Source organism: Hypomesus transpacificus, chromosome 3 (assembly GCF_021917145.1).
Source record: "Hypomesus transpacificus isolate Combined female chromosome 3, fHypTra1, whole genome shotgun sequence".
Classification (NCBI taxonomy): domain Eukaryota; kingdom Metazoa; phylum Chordata; class Actinopteri; order Osmeriformes; family Osmeridae; genus Hypomesus; species Hypomesus transpacificus.
In genome coordinates this window covers 14,653,327-14,678,908 of record NC_061062.1, presented here as the reverse complement: position 1 = coordinate 14,678,908, position 25,582 = coordinate 14,653,327, and the positions used below count along the sequence as shown (strand labels likewise).

The following is a 25,582-nucleotide window of genomic DNA, read 5'->3' as shown; positions in this document are numbered from 1 at the left end:
ACCAAACAGAACACACTTCCTCTGACCCTCTAGATCTGTCTCAGTGTACACAAACACACAGACACACACATACACACACACATACACACGCACACACACACACGCACAGACACAAACACGCACACCACACACACGCAATCGCACACACTTCATGCAGACACACACATACCCTACACACTTCTGGGGCTGTTGCTCTGTAGTCCAGCTGTTTCGCTCTTCTTTTCCCCTGAAGCACATCTGCACCGTCTGTCTGTGAACACACACATTCACACACACATCACTGAACACAGAAAAACACATATTACGGTCACACTTGATGAACCATTTCCCTATGCCGCTGCTAAAACTTGTAACTGTAAACTAGAACTTGTGTTACGCTAGTGATAGATGCACTGTGAATAGTTTGTGTGTCTGTACCACATCAACAACTGTGTGTGTGTGTGTGTGTTGCAGGGGACCCGTGTGTGGGTCAGGGAGAAGGAGCAGCTGGTCCCCTCAACCGTCAGCTCCTGTGGAGATACCCTCGTCCTCACCACAGACTATGGAGAGGTAAGACACACACACACCTACTCACTCACGCACACACACGCACACACACACACAAACACACACACACGTACAGGCACACCTACTCTATTTCACACATGTGCACACGCACAATATCAATGGCTGGCCTTTCATACACAATGACATGACCTATATTAGTCATAGGGAGGGGTACGTTTGTATTGTAACTGAAAGGTCTGTAAAACAACCTGTGTGTCATGCAACTGTTTTAGGACTGGGTACGGCTTGTGTGAAAGTACCCAGCTCTCATCAACGCTTGGGTTTCAACATGAAGCTGATTTTTTGTTTAGGGGACTGGTTTGTTTAAGGTTAGAAGCTATGAGTTAAAGGGGTTTGGGTTATGGGATTGAGGGATCACGGGTTAAGAGTCAGGGGTGAGAGGTGAGAGGCTGGACGTAAATGAGGGTTCAAGATGAAGAGAGGGTTAGAGTAGATGAAGCCTAGTCCTCTCCACCACTGCCAACTATACCTCCCTAGTGCTCCAGTTTCTTGTCCCACTTTCATCCTTCTCCTCTTCCTCCTCCTCCTCCTCTTTTCCTCCTCCTTCTTCACCTCCTCCTGCATATTAAATATGTAAATTCATCTCTGACATACATTCTCTTGCCAGAGAGACCGAGGAAGGCTGGGTAGACATAGGATGGATCGAGATAGTCGCATAAACAACACAAACACGCACACGCACACCCTAAATCCACTCTCTCACTCAAGCCCTCGCCAGCACCAACCGCAGAAATTGTATTGAATGTTGCTGTCAATCTCATTAGTAGCGTGTGCAAGTGTGTAATCCGTATTTGTCTGAACACACCGACACACACAAATATAGCTTCTGACTGGGTGGATGTAATGGTCTTCTGATGGCTGTTGCGGCGTGTTTGGCACACACACACGTCCGCTCCAGTTGGCAGAGTTAAGGCGGAGCTAATAATAAAACAGTCTTTGCTGCACCCAATTCAGTGCTCTCTCGCACGCCCTCGCTCTGAGAGTCACTCCCAGGTGCAGATTCAAATAGTTCACATTCAGAGCATTCTCATTAACTTTACCATCCCTTAAGGAGTCAAGTACAGATTTAGATTGGTGTTAAGATTCAAATTCAGGTTGCAGGTATGAACAGTACCTTTTGGATGAGAGTCTTCTTGCAGATGAATCAGTTGTGGGAATTTTACCTCCCGCTATCACTCCCTCTCTTCCCCTCTTCCACCATCCCCCCTCCACCAACCCCTGCTGTTTAAGCACTAGCTCTGCTGGAGGTAGTGAATAGTTAATAGAGAACCCGCAGGGTGGGGAGGGGGCTGCACACTTACACTGTTATAAAGGATCTGAACCCCCCCCCCCCCCCCTGCCCTCCCGTACACATACACACACACACACACTGCTAGTCTCGAGGACAGGTGTGGACCTGTTTGTGTCCCATTCAGGGGATGAGACAGCTTATCTGCAGCCTTGTGAGAGTGAGGAGAGTTTGGTTTGTGATCCAGACCCGAGGTCAGCTGTGCATGTACCTTGACAATAGGGATGATTAGAGTCAGTAGAAGGAATGCTGATCCCAGATCTGTAAACAGGAAGAATGCTGTGGGGGTGGGGGGAATTCCTACTAGAACAGTTACCATGGAGATGGTCCGGTGCCAGAATTTGCTTACATGATAGGCTGCTGGTGTGTCATCACATGCATACCCCCCCCCCCCCCCCCCCCCACACACACACACACACACGCACACACACACAGGTAATGTTAGTGATGAGTTACACTGAGACAGAAGAGTCATGTGACCTGGATTTCAGTAGCTAGTGTGAAAGCTGTCGTGAGAGCTCACGCGAGCAGAGAGCATGCTCTCGTCTGGGACTTCTTGTTCGACATACACACACATCCACATGCAAAAAATGTACTGTACTGTACTACTGCAGCATGTATGTATGAATGAATGCTCTCCTAACCCACTTATCTGAGCCCCCCCTCCCCCATCCTGAGTCTGACAAGGTTAGACTTAGTTACTCTGCTGCACATCACACATACGTAACGGGATTAACTCTCTCACACACACACGCACACACACACACACACACACAAACACACCTCCCTCCCTCCCCCCCCACCCACCTCAGTGCCCGCTGGAGGGAGATGATCATGGATATAGGATAATGACACATTAGTGCATAACAGTCTCCATCACTCTATTGATCTGGGCTGTAGTAACTGTCGACCCCCCCCTCCCCCCTCCAGAACCACCCTCTCTCTCTCTCTCTCTCTCTCTCTCTCTCTCTCTCTCTCTCTCTCTCTCTCTCTCTCTGAGTGTGTGTGTCTCTCTCTCTCTCTCTCTCTCTCTCTCTCTCTCTCTCTCTCTCTCTCTCTCTCTCTCTCTCTGCGGGCAGCGCTGCCTGTTCACAGACCTGACGCCATGAGCCTCCATGTTCATGTGTTTACTGGGGTCTGTACATTCTGCTGTTGGGCCTTTTGTAAAACATGTGGATGTACTCAAACTCTATAAAGAGGATAATGGGTGCCAACAGCTGTTGAGAGGGCTGATTCCACATGCTTTTGCTGTAAGCCTGTTGACGTATATTTCTGTGTGTGTGTGTGTGTGTGTGTGTGATGGAGATGTGCAATGGCCAGCCATGGAGTACCCTGGTAGCCAGAACCAGCTGCTTGGCTGTGTCGCCAGATAGAATCGAATCAGCCCTCGGTGCCGGCCTGCCTATTGGCCAGGTTGGTGGTGCATGCTGTCTGTTGCCTAAGACAGAATCAACCTCCCCCACCCATGTCCCTCCACCCTTCTGACCCTGCCCAGCAGGGGGCCCCTCCTGGCTGAGTGTGGGGCTAGAGAGGCCAGGTACTGGAGATAAAGACTCTGAGCCCTGGTGAATGTAACACGGCATATCCTCCTCCTCCACTCCACTCTGGAGCGAATATAGGTCACTGTGCCCACAGCTCTCTCTCTCTTCTTCTCTCTCTCTCTTTCCTCCCTCTCTCTCTGTCCTCTCGTTCCCTCTCTCTCTCTCTTTTCACCCCTACTCTCTCCTCCTGTCCCTCTCTCTCTCTCTTCCTCTCTCTTTAACACGTGAAGTCAGATGAAGAGGTTGTCTCCCTTGGCTCTCCTCCTGAATCATGCAAAGAGGCTTCAGACATCAGAGAGCTTTACAGGAAAACCAGTGCATGTGTGTGTGTGTGTGTGTGTGTGTGTCCAAGCAGCAGTGCTACGGGCCCTCTCTACCACCCTCCTTGTCCCAGAACAGGATCTACAACCATAGAAACAAATTAGACGTACTTAACCATGCTCCACTTCATTCCCCCCCTCCCTTTTCTGCTCTCTCTCTCTTTCCCCTTCCCTCGCTAACTCTTTTTTTTCCCTCCAATGCTCATCGTAAATTATTAAACATGAGCTATCCTAGTTTAAAAAGTGTGGCTTGCTGCTGCTGTGTGTGTTGGTCCGTGTGTGTGTGTTGTTCTGTGTGTGTGTTGTTCTGTGTATGTGTGTGTGTGTGTTTAGTATAAGCTGAATCAACATTCACTCACCAAATCTGCTCTAAAGCAACCGGAGGGCAACTGAACAGAAGGGAGGCGTTAGAGAAAACATTTCTCTCTCCAGTTTCCTTGCCTCTCTCTAACCTGGGGTGCATCTTAATAGTTTCTGGTGACACCCTCCCCATATCTGCTTTAGTGCAGATGAAGGAAAGAACGCGAGGTAAAGAAGACATTTTGGAGTGAGCATGTTGTGTGTGTGTTTGTGTTTATGTGTATGTGTGTGTGTATGTGTGTATGTGTGTATGTGTGTGTGTGTGTGTGAGAGGCCGTATCTTTAGCTCCACTGTAATTTGGTTGGAAGGGTAAAGAGACACTTGCCTTGTGATTGAAAAGGCTTTCAGTCCCAAATTACAGGCTGGTAGCTTAGATAGAGCTGGCCATTAACTAAGTGTGTGTGTGTGTGTTTGTGTTTGAATCCCAGACAGCAAGAGATAGAGATGGAGAAAGAGGGAGAGAATGTATTTGTCTAAGATTGAGCTGGTGAGGGAGGAGGAACATGAAATGTGAGAAGAAGATGTGATCGAGAGTGGGGAAGATGTTAATTAGATGAAAGAGAGAAAGAGTGGAAGAGTGAGGACCAAAGGAAGTTAGAAAAGGATAAAACATCTGAGAGGAGGGAGAAAGGGGATTGTTTTGAGAGGAGGGGAGTGATATTTGATCAAAGAGAAAGATAGGGACTTTCAGAGAAGAAGGAGGAGGATAGAGGAACACAGATAGAGAAAGAGAGCGAGAGCGAGAGAGAGAGAGAGCGAGAGAGAGAGAGAGAGAGAGAGAGAGGGGGGAAATAGGGGGCTAGAATAGAGAGAAAAGAGAGGAGCTTTAGACTAATGGACTTGAATATAATCTGAGAGCTGCTCTCATTGTGTGTACGTGTATGTGTGTGTGTGTGCGTGTGTGTGTGTGTGACGCCCTTTACAACAACTTGCTGGCGCTTTGCTGCAGAGTGATTCCAGAGTCCTGCTGGAGACTCAGACTGTGGTCTCGTAGAAGTGTGTGTCTCTGGACCAGCGCACAGCTGTGTGGGGCATGACCAACATGCATGTTAATTATCATACTACACGGACCGGCATGTTTCTCCCACCATCAACACACACACATACAAATACACACCACGCGCGTGTGAACGCGCACATACACAGTGGCTTTTCTCCCACGCTCGGTAGAGAGTAAAGCGAGGTTGGAAAGATCTCCAGCACGACGGCCTCTTTTTGCATGCCTTGTTAAAGAAAAATACTTGTCATTGCTTGTTGGAGAGAGGGATGTACGACAGCAGAGAGAGGAGAGAGTGAGATACAGTATAGAGGAGAGGAGAGGAGGGGAGAGGAGAGGGAAGGCGAGACAATCAGATATAGGATGGGGAAAGCAGTGGAGGAGGGTAGATCTAAAGGAGTGAGCGAGATACTGGATGTAGAGCGATTTCATAAGGACTGGAGGGTTGAAAAGGAGTGATTTAGAGAGAGAGTTGAAGGAGGGAGCATTCTGAAGTAGCACTGCTCCGACAGTTGTCTTGATGAGATGCTTAAACATACCCTCTGGGTTAACAGCCACACGCTTTAGATAATGACCCTCCATCAACAGAAACCGTAATGTGTGTGTCATTGTGTAAGTGTGAGAGAGAGTGTGTGTGGTGACCTTCATGAAGGATACACCATAAGGAGAAGAGAGAGATTCAAAGTAGAGGCGGAGAGGACCTCCACAAGACCTCTGTTAGTGACCTCTGTCTGAACCAGGCCTTCTGAGGATCCTGATTGGAAGGTTTATCACTGTGAAGAGGACGAGAGAATTAGGGTGGATTTAGACCAAGGGTGGGTAATGTGTTCTGGAGGATTTGGAGCGCAAGTGTGCTCACACTGTCTCAGAGACGACAGGCTGATAGGAGAAGACATTGGATGAGAAGGGAGGCTGAGGTGGAGGCTGAGGCTGAGGTGGAGGCTGAGGCTGAGGTGGAGGCTGAGGCGGAGGCTGAGGCGGAGGCTGAGGTGGAGGCTGAGGAGGGGCATAGAGGAGGAGGAAAAGGAAAAGGAGACATGAACTTGGAGAGAAAGATGACTAAACAATAGGACAGGAAGGGGAAAGAGGTAACGCAATGGGTGGAAGAGACGGAGAAAGGAGAGGAGATGGATGGGTGATGGAGGGCGCACATACTGTTCATGGGCAGTACATGCATACTGCGCACACACACACACACACAGACAGACACACACCTACATATACTCTCAGGGATCTTTACTGGAGTGAAACAGATTCATTTAAGAACATGACATGTCAACACCCACAGCCTGCCTCTCTGCCCAGCCTCACAGCCTGCCTCTCTGCCCGGCCTCACAGGCTGCCTCTCTGCCCGGCCTTACAGCCTGCCTCTCTGCCCGGCCTTACAGCCTGCCTCCCTGCCTGGCCTCACAGCCTGCCTCTCTGCCCGGCCTCACAGCCTGCCTCTCTGCCTGGCCTCACAGCCTGTCTCTCTGCCCGGCCTCACAGCCTGCCTCTCTGCCTGGCCTCACAGCCTGCCTCTCTGCCTGGCCTCACAGCCTGCCTCTCTGCCTGGCCTCACAGCCTGTCTCTCTGCCCGGCCTCACAGCCTGCCTCTCTGCCTGGCCTCACAGCCTGCCTCTCTGCCCGGCCTCACAGCCTGCCTCTCTGCCTGGCCTCACAGGCTCACACCACAGCTGCTGTAATTACACACCCACGCACACACATACACACATTCACTCTCTCTCGCACACACACACACTCTTTTTCTCTCTCTGTGAAACACACGTGCGACCTCAAACACAGAGATGAAGCTAGCTGTAAGACTGAGCTGACATATTAACATCCAGCTGTGCTAAAGGGGCTCAGCTTCTATTCTTAGACCACGTCATATCAATGGAGCCATCGAGGTGACCTTTACTTTGAAATAACATGACATTCATCTGCCGGCGGAGAGCAAGGGTTTGTAGGTGCTCATTACGCATACGGCAGAGAAACACGCCCACGACGATGATTGTGGTGTGACCGTTGAGCGGAGGGATTCTAGTGTTTTCTGTGCAGTAGTTAGTACTGTAGGTTAGAGGACTGTGAAGATATCGTCCATGCTCACTTGTTATGTGCTACCAAATGATTCACAGAGCCCGCCGATCCCTCACTTCCTCTCTCTTCCTCTCTCTTCCTCTCTCTTCCTCTCTCTTCCTCTCTCTTCCTCTCTCTTCCTCTCTCGTTTCTCCCCCTCTCACTCCCTCCACTGGGCTTCCCTCCGCTCCTGTCCCCTACTCTCCAGTTGCCATGGTGACGGACGACATAGGATGGGGGCAGGGGAAAGGGAGCGAAAGAGAGATAGAGAGAGCTAGAAAGCGAGAACGAAAGAGATGAATCCCTTATTCTATTCATGGGCATTTGCGTCATGTTGCATCACACTCACGTTCCTTCCGCTCAGAAAAGGCTGACTATCCCCTCCACTCTGTACAGGCCTGATGTTCTACATGTTCAACATGAGCTTTCTTCATCTCCTACCTGAAGCCTGTTGGCCTACATATGCAGCTTTTTTCTGCTAGTGTCCAATAGCAGCTAACACTGCACTGTGTACATGCACACCTGTATCTGCCGAATAAGCAAACTTCTCATCCAGTGACAGGAAATGAGGCGTGTCGTTTTATAACACGCGTTCTCTCTTCCTCCCTCCTCTCTTCATCCATCTTCTGTCCTCCCTTTCTTTCTTTCTTTCTTTCTTCTTTCTTCCTCTCTCTTTATCCATCTTCAATGTCTTCCTGCATTTTCGTCTCCCTCTCCTCCGCCCTCTTCTCTCTCTCAACTTCCCCCTCTCACTGTATCCCATCTTCCCTTTTCTCTCTATCTTCTTCCTCTCCGCCTGCCCCCCGCCCAATCCCCCTCCCCCAGGTGTTGTACCTGCCCCAGGCTGAGGTGAACCGGGAGCGAGTGTGTGCCATGCACCCGTCCAGCATCGATGGAGTGGAGGACATGTCGAAGCTGGCTGAGCTCCACGAAGCTGCCATCATGCACAACCTCTACCAGCGCTACCAGAAGGACAGCATCTATGTGAGTGTGTGTGTGCGCGCGTGTCTCTATGTGTGTCTGTGTGCCTATGTGTGTGTGCCAATGTGTGTGTGTGTCTGTGTGTCTATGTGTGTCTGCAACTGTTAGTCACACAGTACACATCTCAATCCTCTGCTTCATAAGTTTCTTCTGGGGTTGGTCTGAAATCATCGGTATGTGACAGAGTTGGCATCTGTCACATGCGATTTGTGTCAGAGAGAATGAGGCGTCAGGCTACCTACTCTAACGATGTCTGATGTCTTAGTTATGGGTGATGTCATGTCTGGCTGTATAGGTATGTGTGTGTGTCGGGGGTCTGTTTGTGTGTCTGATCCAATATCGTATAAGGCAGCCTCTTCCTCTACCCTTCTTGTTATCGCAAAGCTTGAGGCTTTTAGTGGCAAACACAAATCTTATCACCTTCATCTTATGTGTGTGTATGTATGTGTGTGTGTGTGTATGTGTGTGTGTGTGTATGTGTGTGTGTGTGTATGTGTGTGTGTGTGTATGTGTGTGTGTGTGTATGGGAGGGAGAGATAGTGAGAATAAACCCCACACCCATAAACATGCATGCCCACACATGCACAGACAAATGCACACATGTACGTGCACAAGTACACAAATCGTCCTCTCTTTGCAGAAGTCCTCGAAGTGAATCACATACCAGAGTTTTGATGAATGGCTGTAGTACTTTGTCTGTGTGTAACAGCAGAATGCATTACCCAGAAAACTCCATTACCTATGCTGCCCTAGGCTCCACTTTCATCCAGAATGACTTGACCCTAGATTAGGACAAGCCCAGTCTGCAGTTCTTAAACTCACTCGCCCCGCTCAGAAAGTTCAATCAGATTTACAAAGGAAAGATGTTCTGAATGGATACATTCAGCCCCAAAACTTTTGAAAGCTAATATTCATCTCTCTCTGTCATCTCTCTTTCACACTCTCTCTCTTTCCTCTCTCTCTCTTTCTGTAACAATAAAACTGCTAATAACAGACTGTGTAAAGGGTATAGAGTATGTAATGGAATTCACATGTAATAAACAATTATACAGTATTTTCCTAACTAGACTATGCACTAGAATAGATACAAATGACTGATAGACAGACTCAAACGGAAACCCCTGGAACCCAGAAGGCTTACTGCAGAGCACAGGGAGCCAGGGACAGAGGAGGCACTGTGTGACCTCATCTAGATGATGAAATATTGTCCTTACATGGATTTCCCTTAAGCTGATCCTAAGAATGTCCCCTCTGTGGCCCAGGTTTCTGTGTCAGAGAGGAGTGTGTGGGACCGTGTATATGTGTGTGTGTGTGTGTATGTGTGTGTTTATGTGTGTGGGTTTGTGTGTGGGAATGTGTGTGTCTGCTTGTGTGTGTGTGTGTTTGTGTCTTCTTGCCCAGAGACAATATGCACAGACTGCAAGAATTTGATATGATGGGAGGATCGCTGACCTGATCTTTTCTTTTTTGTCATGGCGAGGGCAGTAAGCAAGGGCATTTCAAACTGAACACAGCACCATAATATATAACATTATTTGATTGGTTAATGCCATTTTGTGCAAGCCTTCCTTAGTCCATCCAGATCAATAGGAATTGGAGAAGGGAAGGAGGGAGTTAAAACCATCAGTCAGCTTATATCTCCAACACAATGGTTTCCCCCTCTCCTCTCATCGCTCCCATTTTCCCTCATCCTCCAGTTTTTCACGAAGCCTGTTCGTTTCAACTCACCCACTGTGAAGACAGTGACTCAATAATGTGAATGTGTGTGTATGCATGTGTGTGTATGTGTGTGTGTCTGCATGTGTGTGTGTCTGCGCGTGTGTGTGTGTGCGTGTGTTCCAGACCAACATCGGCAGCATCCTGGCAGCAGTGAACCCCTACAAGCAGATCCCAGGGCTGTACGACCCTGAGAGGGTGGAGCTCTACTCCAAACACCACCTGGGGGAGCTCCCGCCCCACATCTTTGCCATAGCCAATGAGTGCTACCGCTGCATCTGGAAACGCCACGACAGCCAGTGTGTCCTTATCAGGTGAGCTTCCCCTTGGAAGAACAGGCGTTGGTTGGATCCATAGGTGATCAAATAGGGGACCACTAAAAACAGTGACCTCAATGGTTGAATGACAGTATGTAGGGTAAGATAATCTTGGATCCTGCAGGGGTAACTGACAGTTGTTTTCCAGCCCTTCCCCATTAGAGAAGAGCTGTCTGTGACAGACAGAACCCTGACCAGGGATCCAATCAAGTTCAATGAAGCTTCACTTGATAACCTATTTAGACCCTGGACTTCCTCATCTATTAACCAATCACAATTCACTCTCAAGTCAGATACCATTTAGATCAGAATATCAGCCAAAGGTCATTGTGTGTAACCTTGTGTCTGTGTGTGTGTGTGCGTGTGTGTGTGTGATTGTATCTGTGTGTGCTTACTTTTGTATGTGTGTGTACCTCTGTATGTGTGTGGTTGTGTACATCTGTGTGTGCTTATATGTTTGCCTGTGTGTATGTGTGTGCCTGTTTGTGTGCTTACATGTGTGCCTGTGTGTGTGTGTGTCTCAGTGGGGAGTCAGGAGCTGGGAAGACGGAGAGTACCAAGCTGCTGCTCCAGTTCCTGTCAGTGATGAGTCAGAACTCTGCTGGGACGCCCCCTTCAGAGAAGACCACACGTGTGGAGCAGGCCATCGTACAGAGCAGGTACACACACACACTCAAAAATATACCCATACATGCACAAAAACACACCGAGCGCTCTCACGTGTGAACACGCACACACGCTCACCTCTGTGCTGGTGTGGCTCTGTCTGTGCAGTCCCATCATGGAGGTGTTTGGTAACGCCAAGACCGTGTACAACAACAACTCCAGTCGCTTTGGGAAGTTCATCCAGCTGCACTTCTCTGAGAGCGGGAACATCCAGGGAGGCTGCATCATCGACTGTATCCTCTTTTATACCTCCACAGTCCTTTCATTCTCCTCTATTCCTTCACCAGGCGTCTCTCTTCTCTCCTCCTCCTCCTCTCCTCCTCCTTTCCTCCTCCTCTCTTCTTCCTCTCCTCCTCTTCTCCTCCTCTCATCTCATGTTTTGAATCCCTTGAATGCACATTAAAGGGTAGGGATCTTGGGAATGCTGGATTCTCTTCTATGTTTTCTTGACTCTTTCTCTCTCAGATTTACTTGAAAAGGTATAATCATCTCCCTCACGGCTGGTGCTGAAAACATCATGTCTCAAATGAAAGCGAACCCTTATTTACCATACATTTAAAGCGAACTTTAACCACACAGTACAAAGATGTACTGGACTGATGTTGTCCTTGCGTGTGTCATAGAACCGGGTGGTGAGGCAGAACCCAGGAGAACGGAATTATCACATTTTCTATGCTCTGCTGGCTGGGTCTGTCAAGGAGCATAAGGGTGAGGAGGGTCCTGCCAGCGTTTCACACGGTTTGGTAGATGGATGAATAGATGGATGGATGAACAATGGATAAAGAATGGGTGGATAATGGATGGATGGTTAGACAGATGGATTCATGCATGGTTGGATAATGGATGGATTGGTGGTTAGATAGACGGATGAATGGATGGATGTATTGTGTGGATTAATGAGTGAGTTTGTGCTTATGTTGTTTCCTTTCCACTTCCTGTATCAGAGCTGTACTTCCTGGGCGACCCTGCTGAGTCGTTCCACTACCTCAGCCAATCAGGTTGCCTCAAAGATAAGAGCCTCGATGACAAACAACTCTTTAACAGCGTCATGGTCAGTGTGTGTGTTTGTGTGTGTTAGTCTCCCTTTCCAGGCATGAGGAGAATTGATGTGCCTTGAAGTTTCACATTGAATTGTCCCACCTTTCCTGTCTCCCGTTCTGTGTCTCTCTCCCTCTCTGCTCTCTGCAGGAGGCGCTGAAAGTGATGGAGTTCACAGAGGAGGAGATCCGAGACATGTTCAAGCTGCTGTCTGGAGTCTTACAGATGGGCAACATGGAGTTCATGACTGCAGGAGGAGCACAGATAACCTCCAAGCAAGGTCAGTGTGTGTGTGTGCAGGTGGGTGAGAGTATTGTGTGTGCGTGTGTTTACGCATGAACGTATGCTGTAGTGTTGGAGTGTGTGTTTGGGTTCATGAATGCATATGTGTGTGTGTGTGTGTGTAACCCCTCTCTCCCTCTTCCAGTGCTCAGTAATGTCAGTGAGCTGCTGGGTCTGGACTCTTTCCAGCTGTCTGAAGTCCTGACTCAGCGTTCCATGATCCTCCGAGGAGAGGAGATCTGTTCCCCTCTGACCATAGAACAGGTCACACACACACGCATGCACACACACACTCATGCAGATGTGCTTTCATAACAACAAACACACTCCAACAAAACAATCACAAACACATGCTTGACACGTATTCTTGACACTGCCATCTCTCCTCCGATAGGCTGTGGATTCCCGAGACTCTGTTGCCATGGCGCTATATTCCCAGTGTTTCTCCTGGATCATTCTTCGGATCAACCAGAAGATCAAAGGGAAGGACAACTTCAAATCCATCGGGATCCTCGACATATTTGGCTTTGAGAACTTTGAGGTGAGGGCCCCTCACATGTCTTAAAGACACATAGACATGTCCATTCTTATTCATGTACCAACACAACACAATTGTTTCCCTTAAGGGTCAAGTTACCCTCTGACACATTACAATTGGAGTAAACTCTCTCACCTGTTCCTTTTGTGTGTTTCTGTGTGTCCTTTCAGGTGAATCGGTTTGAACAGTTCAACATCAACTATGCCAACGAGAAATTACAAGAGTACTTCAACAAGCACATATTCTCCCTGGAGCAGCTGGAGTATAACAGGTACACACACACACTCACACAAACACACACACACACAAACACACACACAGACAGAGAGAACCCGGCACCGACAGCGCAGAGAGGGAGGGTGTGACACACAGACACACCAGCATAAGTTGAGTTGTGTGTGTGTGTGCCTTCTCATAGGGAGGGCGTCCAGTGGGATGCTATTGACTGGATGGATAACGCAGAGTGCCTGGATCTCATAGAGAAGGTTTGAGCTCCTCTGACTTGCTAATCAGCCCTAGGTGTCATATTCCGGTCATTATGCACGTGACGTTGAGTTGGAAATGTGTGTGACGGTAATTCCATCATGGTTCTCTCACACATAGAAACTGGGCATGTTGGCGCTGGTTAACGAGGAGAGCCGCTTCCCCAAGGGAACAGACTTCACCCTGCTGGAGAAGCTTCACAGCAGACACTCGGTGAGTGGTCGGCACACGGGCCAACTTGGAGGACAGGGAATAGGATGTCCCGAAAAAGGAATTTGAAAATGAATTTTACAACCTGTGTCCTCTTTTCACTTTGTTTTGTGCAGACAAACCCTTACTACGTGAAGCCCAGACTGGCTGACCATCAGTTTGGAATCAAGCACTACGCTGGAGAGGTGACTGGACTCGTTTGTGAGCTGGAGTGTGTTTGTGTGTGTTTGTGTGTGCCTGTCTTTGTGTGTGTGTACACATCACGTCATCTGATGGTGAACTCCCTCGTTCTGGCAGGTTCTATATGATGTCCGAGGGATCCTGGAAAAGAACCGAGACACCTTCAGAGACGACATCCTGAACATGCTCAAGGACAGCAGGTAGGACGCCATTATCGGCCCGGGGTCGACTGCTTACTCAATGTCTTCCTTGCTAGATCTGAAGATAATATGGATTGTCTGAGCTGTCATTCAAACCTTGAATATTCCACCCATCCACGTGCGCTCAAGGCTGGACTTCATCTACGACCTGTTTGAGAAGGTGGGCAGCAGGAACAACGAGGAGACTCTGAAGATGGGCACGGCCAGGCGCAAGCCCACCGTCAGCTCGCAGTTCAGGGTAGGAGCCCGGAGACACACGTTTATCTTCTTTGAAGATGTTTTGGTTGGGTATTTATGGATATCGATAGAGGCAGTGTGAGCTACACAGGAATGCAGGGTGGAGAGAGAGGGAAAGACATGCAGGAAACGACCCGAGCTGGAATCGAGCACGCACAGCCACCCGAGACACATCTTTCTAAGCTTCCCATGCTCTCTCTCGCTCTCGCTCTCGCTCTTGCTCTCTCTCTCTCTTGCTTGCTCTCTCTCTCTCTCTCTCTCTCTCTCTCTCTCTCTCTCTCTCTCTCTCTCTCTCTCTATCTCTATCTCTATCTCTCTCTTTTTCCACAATTTACCCAAATATATTCTCTTGAGGATTCAAAGAGTCCTGATGATAGACAGTCTGAATGAGAGAGTGTTTGCTGATCCGGTGTCTCTTTGTCTCAGGACTCTCTCCACGCTCTCATGGCTACCCTGAGTGTGTCCAACCCCTTTTTCATACGCTGCATCAAACCCAACATGGACAAGGTTAGTAGAATTCATTTAAGTCAAATCATTATTTGCAGAGCCTTTTCGTTTTTTTTCAGTGTCTAAAGGTTTCTCATGTGTCCTATTGTATCTCTACACACAACTTCTGTATCTCCAAAGTTTACATCGTAGCCTATTGAGTGGGGCAAACGATGACTGCAAACCTTTGCCATTTCACTGCAGTTCTCATTCCTTTTCTGGCCTCTGTAGAATCCCAGCAAGTTTGACCCGGAAGTTGTTCTGAACCAGCTGCGGTATTCTGGGATGCTGGAGACTGTCAAGATCCGTCGGGCAGGCTTCCCTGTTCGCAGAACCTTCAAGGACTTCTTCTGTCGGTAAGTTCTGTGTGCGGGCGTGTGTTCGTTGCTTGGTGTGTGTGTGTGCGGGCGTGTGTTCGTTGCTTGGTGTGTGTGTGTGCGGGCGTGTGTTCGTTGCTTGGTGTGTGTGTGTGCGGGCGTGTGTTCGTTGCTTGGTGTGTGTGTGTGTCGGTGTGTGTTCGTGTCTGCATAAGTGGTGGATTCACATTGATTCATCAGTTGAACTGGTTATGGATGGCCGTGTGTGTATGTCTCTCTCTGTCTCAGGTACAAGATCATTGTGAAGGGGAAGGAGAAGACAGCTGCAGGAGATGATAAGAAGAAGAGCACAGACCTGCTGGTCAAGTACGACAAGACCAAAAAGGAGTGGCAGCTTGGGAAGACCAAGGTGAAGCCCCACCCAGCACACCCCAGACCCCACCCAGCACACCCCAGACCCCGCCCAGCACACCCCAGACCCCGCCCAGCACACCCCAGACCCCGCCCAGCACACTCCAGACCCCGCCCACCACACCCCAGACCCCGCCCAGCACACCCCAAACCACGCCCACCACACCCCAGACCCCGCCCAGCACACTCCAGACCACGCCCAGCACACCCCAGACCCCGCCCACCACACCCCAGACCCCGCCCAGCACACTCCAGACCCCGCACCCTAACACACACAGAAACACATCCTCTCACAGTGGCCTTTAATGGATCTGCATTGATCTGTGGATGGCGGTGTAGCTATACCCGTTGAGGTCGATGTCATCTGATGGTTACTTGACCTTTGACATTTTCCTGCAGGTGTTCATGAAGGAGTCTCTGGAGCAATGCCTGGAGAAGGACCGGGACGAGGTGCGTCGGCAGGCAGCCATGATCATCAGAGCTCACCTGCTCACCTTCTCAGCCAGGTAAGACCTGAGGGGATAGCGGGAGTCTGTTTTTCTTATGTATCGGCAGGTAAGAGATCCACGGAACCCCACTCGTTTAGGTCCCCTTTCCTATTCACCTCCATTCAATCCTCTTCCACTTCTCCTGTCGACAGGAAGCACTTCAAGCGCGTGCGCGTCAGCGTCGTCACCCTCCAGAAGCACTTCCGCAGCCACCTCCTGCGCAGGCGCTTCCTGCGGGAGCGCAAAGCGGCGCTGGTGCTGCAGAAACATCGGCGGGGTCAGGTGGCTCGGACCCGGGTCCGGAAACTCCGGGGGGAGAGGAGGAGGAAGAGAGAGGAGGCGGAGGGGAAGACGGGCGAGGAGGGGAAGAAGGACCAGGCGGAGAAAGGCGAGGGGGAGTCGGACGAGGAGACGGAGGGAGGAGCGGAGGGGAAGGAGGTCAAGGCCTCAGAGGTAAACTGTTCCTTCTCTATGGGTCGCTCTGTTGAGCATCATCAAGGCCACACACTACTAGTCATCTTGTCATGAAAAAAAGGATGGATGAAAAAGGATGTCAAACGATGTCATTGTTCTCTTTCATAGCCACGTGTATTCCTATTTGTCTGGGGTGTCGATTGAGTTCATGTTGTGACATGACATGGCAGAATGGACCCACGTGTTTTGAATTCTTTCTCCTGTCGTTGATGTCGTTTCTCTTTGGACCTCCTCAGAGGGTGTCTCCCGGAGGGACCGAGGAGGAGGCCCGTCAGATGGAGGAAATCCTGAACCTGGAGCGAGAGATCGAGCGCCTGCAGAAGAAGAGAAAGGACGGCGTGTCCCAGCTGTGCGAGTCCTCCAAGCAGGAGCTTCGGCTCCGCAGGGACGCCGAGATCAAGCGGCTGAAGAAGGAGGCTTCACGCAAGGCCACGGAACTCATCGACCTCCTGGACTTTGGGGGCCTGGATCCCGGCCTAGCGGCTCCCTCTGGTGCTTCGGCGGAGGTGAGTGAAGTTCAGGTGGAGCCCTCTAGAGGGGGCTAAAGGCATCACACTGATCGAGCTGAACTGTAAATATGATCATGGTGTTAAATCTTTAACCCAATAAACATCTTATTTCTACATTGTATATACAGTATAATACTTTCTGCCTTTTGAACCTTCGGAAGAAGTTTGGCTGCAACATTAATTGAACTCCTCTGACTCTCTGTCTCCACTCCAGACCAAACCCAAACCCAAGCCCCAGGAGGGGGCAGGAGGAGCCACTGCAGCACCCAAAGAGGAGGAGGTGGACGAAGGCTTCCATGCGGAAGAGGAGGGGTGCATCCCCCTGCCGGACTTCCCCCCTCCGGCCGAGACGGACGCCCCCCTGGACCAGGACATCTTCGCCCACCTGCCCCCTCCTCCTCCGGCCTTCGCCGAGGGAACCGTGTCGGCCGCGCCCCCTCCTCCCCCTCCTCCCCCTCCTCCCCTGCCCGGAGACGGCTCGACCCCACCTCCTCCTCCCCCTCCTCCCCCTCCTCCCCCCTCCCTGCCTGGCATGGAGGGACCAGGGGGAGAGAACCAGGAGAAGGAGGGTGAGCTGGGGAGGAAGACGAGCATGGCCGAGAGCCTGGGAGACGGGGAGGAGCCCATCTACAGCATGCCGGCCGACACCGAATCCGACTACGACCAGGAGGAGGAGGAGGGCTCTGTCACCGCGGGAGACGACGGCTCCGGTACCGGGAGCAACCGTGGCAGCGCGGCCATGACGGAGGACGAGAAGTTGAGGAAGTCCACCTGCACCAACGCCAGCCTCGAGTCCTACAGAGGCAGCTCGAGCTCTGTGAGTACACACACAGAGAGACACACACGCTAACACACACACACAGACGCACTTTAACGTCGCTGTCGTTGTTGCAGTACGTGGAGAGCGACGATGAGCATGACGGCCTGCTGGACACCGACGAGGAGGTGACCAATGGGAGGGTGAGCGTGCTCAATGGGAACGGACCTGCGTACTTCCACAGCTACCTGTACATGAAGGGTATGTACACACACACACACACACACTACGGGTACACACAGAAAGACACACTACAGGTGCACACACACACACACACAGTTCCTCGTCAAGATCTGTCCTACCACCTCTGGATTGGCACAGTTGTCCTGCAGGCCGTCCACAACCACACGCCCTTGCTGGCCGTGTCTTACCCTTCCCCGCCTCTCTCCTTCCTCCCCAGCTGGGCTGATGATCCCGTGGAGGAGGCGTTGGTGTGTGTTGAAGGACGAGACCTTCATGTGGTTCCGATCCAAACAGGAGTCGCTCAAGTCTGGCTGGCTCTACAAGAAGGGTGGCGGTCTCTCCACTCTCTCCCGCAGGTGTGTGTGTGTGTGTGTGTCATCAAGGAAGCTGAAACCTGACCCTAACCCTGTCCCGGACCCCAACCCTAACTCTGCTCCTTTTTTGATCACTCATTCTCATTCTAGAATTGTGTCAACCCTACCCCACAGGAACTGGAAGATGCGCTGGTTTGTTCTGAGGGACAGTAAGCTCATGTACTTTGAGAACGACAGCGAGGAGAAACTGAAGGGAACCATTGACATACGTGCGGCCAAGTAAGCCTCAGAGAGAGAGTGCTCGATCCTGATGCCGCAAAGCTTCTCTCTCTCTCTCTCTCTCTCTCTCTCTCTCTCCCCCCAATTTTCCTCTATCTTTGTGTCCCCCTCTCTGTCTCTCTCCCTCTCTTTAACTCTCTCTCCCCATCTGTTTCTTTCTATGTCTTGGTCTATCCCTTGCCCTCTCTTTCCTGCCACCCCGCGTCCGCGTCTCTCTCCCACTCTTACGATCTTGTTATTTCAGAGAGATAGTGGACAATCACGAGAAGGAGAATGCACTGAACATCGTGACAGAAGAGAGGACCTATCAGGTGTTCGCTGAGTCACCAGAGGATGCCAGGTACGCAGGAGCCTGTCTCACCCTCCAATCCAGACTACCAACACCACCACTGCACTGGAACTGTTACTCAAAATGGTTTGATGAAATGAATTGCCCACAGCCATTTGAGTTGAAGAACTGGATAAATGGAGTCAATTAGCTCTAGGGAATTCATGTCATCATATCATTTGAGTCAACTTAATTGATCAGGTTTTACAGTTTGATATACAGAGTAAGAGTATGCAGGGACACAATGCTAACGTCTCCTTCTCAATCGCTCTCTTCCTGCCTCTTCCTCCCCCACTGTCTCTGTGTCCCCCCCCTCTCTCTCCATCTCTGTGTCTGTCCTCTCTCTCTCTCTCACTCTCTCCCTCTATTTCTCTCCTCCTCTATTTCTCTCTCTCTCTTTGTTTCTCTATCTCTATGTCCATCCCTCTTTCTTCCTCCCCTTCCAGTGGGTGGTTCAACGTGCTCAGTAAGGTGCATGTGTGTACCCCCGAACAGCTCATGGACATGTCTCACGAGCAGGCCAACCCTAAGAACGCTGTGGTCAGTTCCTCCACCAGCCCTCTGCTCACATCTACACCTTGTACTGACACAGACTAACATGTGCTCCGTTCCATGTTTAAACATCATCTACCTGTCCCTCCTTCAGGGCACGCTGGATGTGGGGCTCATAGACTCTGTGTGTGCCTCAGACAACCCAGACAGGTGAGACGGCCATTTTGAACCTTTACACACCAACACACACACAGCCAGTCGGTACTACTCTCTGTTATACCACAGAGAGACAGACTTATAGACAAAGTTACACACACACAGACACACACACACACACAGACACAGACGCACACATCCCTACTCTTCCCAGCTGTAATCACATCCCCATGTGTCTCCGCAGGCCCAACTCGTTTGTGATCATCACAGCCAACCGGGTGATCCACTGTAACACAGACAGCCCAGAGGAGATGCACCACTGGATCAGCCTGCTGCAGAAGCCCAAGGGAGACTCCAGGATAGACGGCCAGGAGTTCCTGGTCAGGGGTGGGTAACACGCACACACACACACACTGCACGCTGTACACAAAACACATACAGGGCACACACTCTGATCCGCTCAATAAGTCAGAGAGTCTGTCAATTACTCACCCAACCTCTCACCGACTCACAGACAGTGTTACCTTTCTTGGTATAGTTGTACTTTCTCAGGATATATAATAAGTAACATTCTGCTTACACCCCATCCCTCCCCTTGCCCACACACACCACCAGGCTGGCTCAACAAGGAGATTAAGACGGGGGCCAAGAGCTCGTGCCTGAAGCTGAAGAAGCGCTGGTTCGTGTTAACCCACAACTCCCTGGACTACTACAAGAGCTCCGAACGCAACTCCTCCAAGATGGGAACGCTCCTCCTCAACTCCCTCTGCTCCGTCGTTCAGCCTGACGAACGAGTGCACCGGGAGACAGGTGAGAGAAGCAGGGAGGGAGGGAGGGAGGGAGGGAGGGAGGGAGGGAGGGAGGGAGGGAGGGAGGGAGGGAGGGAGGGAGGGAGGGAGGGAGGGAGGGAGGGAGGGAAGGAAGGGGAGGGAGGGAGGGAGGGAGGGAGGGAGGGACTTGAGAGATTGGAGGGTTCGGGAACAGAGGATTGACAGAGGGGTAGGAAAATTAATCTTTTATAGGCTTAAAGACTCCTGGTCCTGCCATGAAGGATTACTGTGGAGGGTTTAGGATAGAGGCTAAAGTGTGTGGGATGCATACTAGAATACTAACCTCATTGTTTTTCAGGCCACTGGAACATCATAGTGCATGGGAGAAAGCACTCGTACCGCCTGTACACTAAGATGCTAAACGAGGCCATGAGGTGGACAGCTGCCATCCAGGGGGTCATTGACAGCAAGACCCCCATAGAGACCCCCACCCTGCAGCTCATTCGAGACATCAAGGTGGGGCACACGCACACACACCCACAGGCATAACCTACGACTCTGGCTAAACAGGTGCCAAGTTTTGTTCTTCAGAGCATCCTATCAAAGTCTGTGGAATTCCTTCCCTTGACTGTGTGTGTAGGAGAACAGTGTGAACCCAGACTTAGTGGAGCAGACCTACAGGAGGAACCCCATCCTCAGATACACCCAGCATCCTCTCCACTCTCCTCTCCTCCCCCTGCCCTACGGAGAGGTCTCCAGGCGTACGTATACACCCTACATACCTACACCCTGCCTACTACACCCTACATACATACAAACTACGATATACTGTACACTGTCCACTCTCCTCTCCTATGTCCATGTCGATTGTACTCTACGATTCTCCCTACCCTGCTGGTAATGTCAGGCTGTGCTTCCCATCCCCGTGCAGTCCAGAGGGAGCAGGGCTACGCCAGCCTGCAGGACGAGGCCGTCAGGGTGTTCAACTCCCTGCAGGAGATGGAGACGCTGGCCGACACGGTGCCCATCATCCAGGGCATCCTGCAGACCTGCCAGGACCTGAAGCCTCTGCGGGACGAGGTACGCACAGCAGTACACACACACACACACACACGCTCTGTCAGTCTCAAACACACACACACACACGCTCTGTCAGTCTCAAACACACACACACACACGCTCTGTCAGTCTCAAACACTCACACACACATTCTTTCGGTTTCAAATGCTCACACACAGATTCTGAAGCTGTCTTAAATTGATGTGACTGTGTAAATGTGTTAAAGAGTTTGACATCTGTAGAAAGTGACTTTGGTCTTTTTCTCTTTCTGTCTGTAGGTATATTGTCAGGTGATCAAGCAGACCAATCACGTGCCTCAGCCTAACAGCCCAGCCAATCGGGCACATTGGCACCTGCTTACCTGCATGAGTTGCACCTTCTTGCCCGGCCGAGCCATCCTGAGATACCTGAGATTCCATCTGAAGAGGTGTGTGTTAGAGAAAAACGGGAGAGAGGGTGAGAGGAGAGGGGAGAGGGAGAGAGAGAGGGAAAGATAAAGAGAGAGAGAGAGAGAGAGAGAGAGAGAGAGAGAAGGAGAGAGGGAAAGGGGTACAGGGAGAGAAAGAGAGATAAAAAAAAGACATGTTCCTGTGTGTCATCATCAATGTGTGGCAATCACTTCATTACAACATGATTGTCTAGGGTGCGAGAGCGCTTCCCGGCAACAGAGATAGAGCGCTACGCTGGCTTTATCGGGGAGTCCCTGAAGAAGACCAAGTCAAGGGAGTACGTGCCCTCCCAGGAGGAGATCGCCGCCCTGCTGGTCAGACAGGAGATGAGCACCACCGTCTACTGCCATGGCGGAGGGTCCTGCAAGATCTCCATCAACTCACACACCACTGCCGGAGAGGTAAACATGCAGACACATGCCCACACATACACACACACACACTTCACACAAATACAGACACACGGGCACACCATTTACACCTCAGTCATCTATGAACAAAGAAAGACATGTGTCTTGCTCTGGCTGGAACGTTCCGGTAACCTTGCTGTAACAATCCCGTGATCTGCCAGTAACATTGCTGTAACGTGTCACATTTCACATAGCATTGCTGTAACGTTCCTGTGGCCTCGCTGAAACGTTGTTCCGCCGTTCTCCCCGGTTGCAGGTGGTGGAGAAGCTGATCCGAGGCCTGGCCATGGAGGAGAGCAGGAACCTGTTCTCCCTGTTTGAACACAACAAGGTGACCGACCGAGCCCTGGAGAGCAGGGTCATCGTGGCTGACGTCCTAGCCAAGTTCGAGAGGTAAGGGAAGTGTGTGGGGGCATTTCTGTACGTGTGCTTAAGTCTCTGTGTGTGTGTGTGTGTGCTATGGTGTATCCCTGTGTGTGTGTGTTTCCAGACTGGCGGGTAGTGAGGAAGAGGAGGAGGAGGGAGGCTGGAGGCTCTACTTCAAACTCTACTGTTTCCTGGACATGGAGAGCATGCCCAAAGAGGGAGTGGAGTTTGCCTTCATGTTTGAGCAGGTGGGCTCATCAACTCACAGCGAGAGCCAGTGAATGTGCTGTTGCAGTTGACTACCAATGCATGAAAAAAAGTATTCGCCTGTTGCACCCTTTTTAGAAATGGGGTTTAGGAATATATAAATACACATCTCACCACGTCCCCCCCTTCTCTCTCTCTCCCTGCTTTTCCTTCCTCTCTCTCTCAGGCTCACGAGTCTCTGATCAGTGGTCACTTCCCCGCCCCAGAGGAGACTTTGCAGCACCTGGCCGCTTTACGGCTGCAGTATCTCCACGGTGATGGTGCAGGCCGGGCCGGGTGGAGCCTGGGGACAGTCTATCCAATAGGACGTCTCCGCAACCGGATCATCCACTCCACCAAGCAGGGCGCGGCCTCGGCGGGAGGAGGAGCCGGAGGGGCGGGGGAAAGGTCCAGCGGGGGTCAGGGAGCAGTCGGAGGGCAGGGAGGAGGGGCGGGGGCGGGGCAGGAGAAGCGACGCACCCCCAGCTTCCTGGACGGAACGCTGCGACGGAGCTTCAAGACGGGCTCTCTTAAGAAACAGAAAGTGAGTAGCATACCACACACACAAACATACAAACACACACACACACAAGTCAACTAACAGAACACTACAGAGAGCCGCTTTACACATATATACTACATTACAAAATCATCTATACAATAAAATGTTTGACTGTAGTTCTAATACCCTCCACGTGGTGACGCTATCCAGCTGCAATAAATTGCAACCACTACTTTGGGAACGACTCTGCCCATTAAACATTCATACTTTTATTTACAGCCGGAGTAATTCTATAAGCCCAGGAGTTATTATCATGGTTGATTGATGAATTGACTGACTGCCTTGTCGGTCTGTGTGACTCTCCCAGGTGGAAGAGGAGCAGATGCTGGAGATGTGGGTGAAGGAGGAGACGTCAGCCACCCGGGCCAGCGTTCTGGAGAAGTGGACCCGCCTCCAGGGCATGCCCCAGCACCAAGCCCTGCTCAAGTACATGAGCATCGTCAAGGAGTGGCCCGGATATGGGTCCACGCTGTTCGACGTGGAGGTGAGAGGGAGGGGGGGAGAGAGAGACGGGGGGAGAGAGGGGGAAGTTTTGATTGTTCAGCCATCTTTGTGGCATCCAGTCCAGTCAACAAAGTTGTATTCAAAATGAAAAGCACCACAAATGTAGTACCCATTTAACCACTTCCCTGCCTTTTTGAACCCCTGTCAAACAGTGCAAAGAGGGAGGGTTCCCCCATGACCTGTGGCTGGGTGTGAGTGCTGACAACCTGTCTGTGTACAAGAGAGGAGAGCCCAAGCCCCTGGAGACCTTCCAGTACGAACACATCACCTTCTTCGGAGCTCCCCAGCCCTGCACCTACAAGATCACTGTGGACGAGAGGGAGATGTATTTCGAGACGCCCCTGGTGAGTACACATGCTCACACACACAATGTACAAACCCATGAACTGGTGCCCATGTGCTGAGCCTAACGACTACACTGCACTAATAAAAACCCCAATGTCCCGTTGTGTGTGTGTGTGTGTGTAGGTGGGTGAGCTCACCAAGATCATGAAGGCCTACATCAACATGATGGTGAAGAAACGCTGCAGCATTATGTCCGTCTCCAGCGTCGCCAGTGCGTGGATCAGGTGATCGCCAGCAGCCAATAGCAGCCCTTGAATCAGCAGCACAGGGCTTGTCAGAGAGAGAGAGAGAGAGAGAGAGAGAGAGAGAGAGAGAGAGAGAGAGAGAGAGAGAGAGAGAGAGAGAGAGAGAGAGAGAGAGAGAGAGAGAGAGAGAGAGAGAGAGAGAGAGAGAGAGAGAGAGAGAGACAATGGGATGTCCAGCCCAGAGTTCTGGCTAGCTGGTTTTCACAAAGGAGGCCATCTTACCCATCAGCTGATCTTCACCACGGAATCCAAAATGGAGTCTTTTCTCATCAATAAGTGTGAAGACGGAAATAGACACCAACAGTTCTTTTTTCCTGGGAACAAGGGTTAAAATGGGGGAGTGGACAACTATGGTGGCGCTACAGACAAAAAGGGACATATTTAATGTGGACATGGAAAAGATGTCTACTGAAAAAAAAGCATGGGGAAAAAAAACAATCAGTATTTTGGGACACTTCTTCCTTACCTTCTAACTCTTAACAGTTTTAGTCCTGCATGTAGATGTTCAAGCACACTCACACTCTCTCTGCGTTCACTCCGGACCAAACGGACCAATGACAACAAGCACAACAACCCCACGTGACCCTTAACCCCCGCCCCTCCCGCCTGTCCCCCACCATCCCAGAGCACTGCCAATAGAAGAAGTCCATTGCCTCTTGGTCTTCCCCTATGTCTCTCTCTATCTCCCTTGCTTGCTTTATCACTCTTTTTTGTTCTTGTTCTCACTCTCTCTCTCTCGCTATCTTTCTCTTTCTCACTGAGTCTGGTTTCTCTTCGGGGCCAAATGGGAAATCGGTTCCCCTGTTCGTCAGACTGTGTGGTGCTCACTTCCTGTGTGGTGCTCACTTCCTGTGGAGTCCTGTGACCTCACACATCCAATCCTACAGTACCAGTAGGATGCAAACGTAGCCATAGGAAGTGACTTCAAACAACTTGAACAATTTCACAGAAACCTTTTCTGATAACCGGGATGGCAGGTTTCTTAAGGGACCTTTTGGTCACAATCACCCTGACTCTGAGCCTCTGTCTTGGGACGGCAGCTCTCAAGCCTGGGTATGGAAGTGTTTGTAGAGAAAGGAAGGCTCAGAGTGACCATAAACTATCCCAGGAGGGTGTGAGACTGTACATTCTCCTATTTCATGACCTCTTAATACACATTGCATAATTCTATATTAACATGTAACCGACATACACATATACACATGTACACTGGTCGACGCGTATCATTTTGTATACTGCTCCCATATGGTAGAAACTATAGTGCATTTGAGTGGTCACTGTAATTGTACAGTAAATAGATGCCATTTTAAAGACCATGTGAGTCCTGTGTAAAGTACAGGCAAATGAACAGTCATTAACTCCTATGTATCTAAGATGCCATTGGAACGCTCA

The 25,582-nt window shown here is 50.6% G+C and overlaps 1 protein-coding gene across 1 annotated transcript in view; it reads left to right on the top strand.

Annotated features, from left to right (window-relative positions):
• Positions 1-24,260, top strand: part of myo10l1 (myosin X, like 1) — a 33,714-nt gene extending 9,454 nt beyond the window's left edge. Inside the window, exons 2-44 of the mRNA XM_047050805.1 lie at positions 454-549; positions 7,958-8,116; positions 9,956-10,143; positions 10,671-10,805; positions 10,921-11,045; positions 11,278-11,291; positions 11,436-11,520; positions 11,757-11,863; positions 12,001-12,130; positions 12,278-12,396; positions 12,527-12,673; positions 12,841-12,941; positions 13,089-13,155; positions 13,274-13,366; positions 13,480-13,548; positions 13,661-13,743; positions 13,873-13,981; positions 14,407-14,487; positions 14,698-14,822; positions 15,072-15,192; positions 15,594-15,700; positions 15,835-16,135; positions 16,393-16,662; positions 16,880-17,482; positions 17,560-17,683; positions 17,883-18,021; positions 18,154-18,258; positions 18,503-18,598; positions 19,033-19,126; positions 19,233-19,288; positions 19,479-19,621; positions 19,850-20,044; positions 20,363-20,520; positions 20,645-20,765; positions 20,936-21,084; positions 21,342-21,490; positions 21,706-21,913; positions 22,179-22,315; positions 22,413-22,536; positions 22,722-23,078; positions 23,404-23,580; positions 23,753-23,944; positions 24,069-24,260. Of these exons, the coding sequence (XP_046906761.1) occupies positions 454-549; positions 7,958-8,116; positions 9,956-10,143; positions 10,671-10,805; positions 10,921-11,045; positions 11,278-11,291; positions 11,436-11,520; positions 11,757-11,863; positions 12,001-12,130; positions 12,278-12,396; positions 12,527-12,673; positions 12,841-12,941; positions 13,089-13,155; positions 13,274-13,366; positions 13,480-13,548; positions 13,661-13,743; positions 13,873-13,981; positions 14,407-14,487; positions 14,698-14,822; positions 15,072-15,192; positions 15,594-15,700; positions 15,835-16,135; positions 16,393-16,662; positions 16,880-17,482; positions 17,560-17,683; positions 17,883-18,021; positions 18,154-18,258; positions 18,503-18,598; positions 19,033-19,126; positions 19,233-19,288; positions 19,479-19,621; positions 19,850-20,044; positions 20,363-20,520; positions 20,645-20,765; positions 20,936-21,084; positions 21,342-21,490; positions 21,706-21,913; positions 22,179-22,315; positions 22,413-22,536; positions 22,722-23,078; positions 23,404-23,580; positions 23,753-23,944; positions 24,069-24,173 (6,264 nt within the window). The 3' untranslated portion in view covers positions 24,174-24,260. The remainder of the gene's footprint in view (positions 1-453; positions 550-7,957; positions 8,117-9,955; positions 10,144-10,670; positions 10,806-10,920; positions 11,046-11,277; positions 11,292-11,435; positions 11,521-11,756; positions 11,864-12,000; positions 12,131-12,277; positions 12,397-12,526; positions 12,674-12,840; positions 12,942-13,088; positions 13,156-13,273; positions 13,367-13,479; positions 13,549-13,660; positions 13,744-13,872; positions 13,982-14,406; positions 14,488-14,697; positions 14,823-15,071; positions 15,193-15,593; positions 15,701-15,834; positions 16,136-16,392; positions 16,663-16,879; positions 17,483-17,559; positions 17,684-17,882; positions 18,022-18,153; positions 18,259-18,502; positions 18,599-19,032; positions 19,127-19,232; positions 19,289-19,478; positions 19,622-19,849; positions 20,045-20,362; positions 20,521-20,644; positions 20,766-20,935; positions 21,085-21,341; positions 21,491-21,705; positions 21,914-22,178; positions 22,316-22,412; positions 22,537-22,721; positions 23,079-23,403; positions 23,581-23,752; positions 23,945-24,068) is intronic.
• Positions 24,261-25,582: the final 1,322 nt, after the last annotated feature.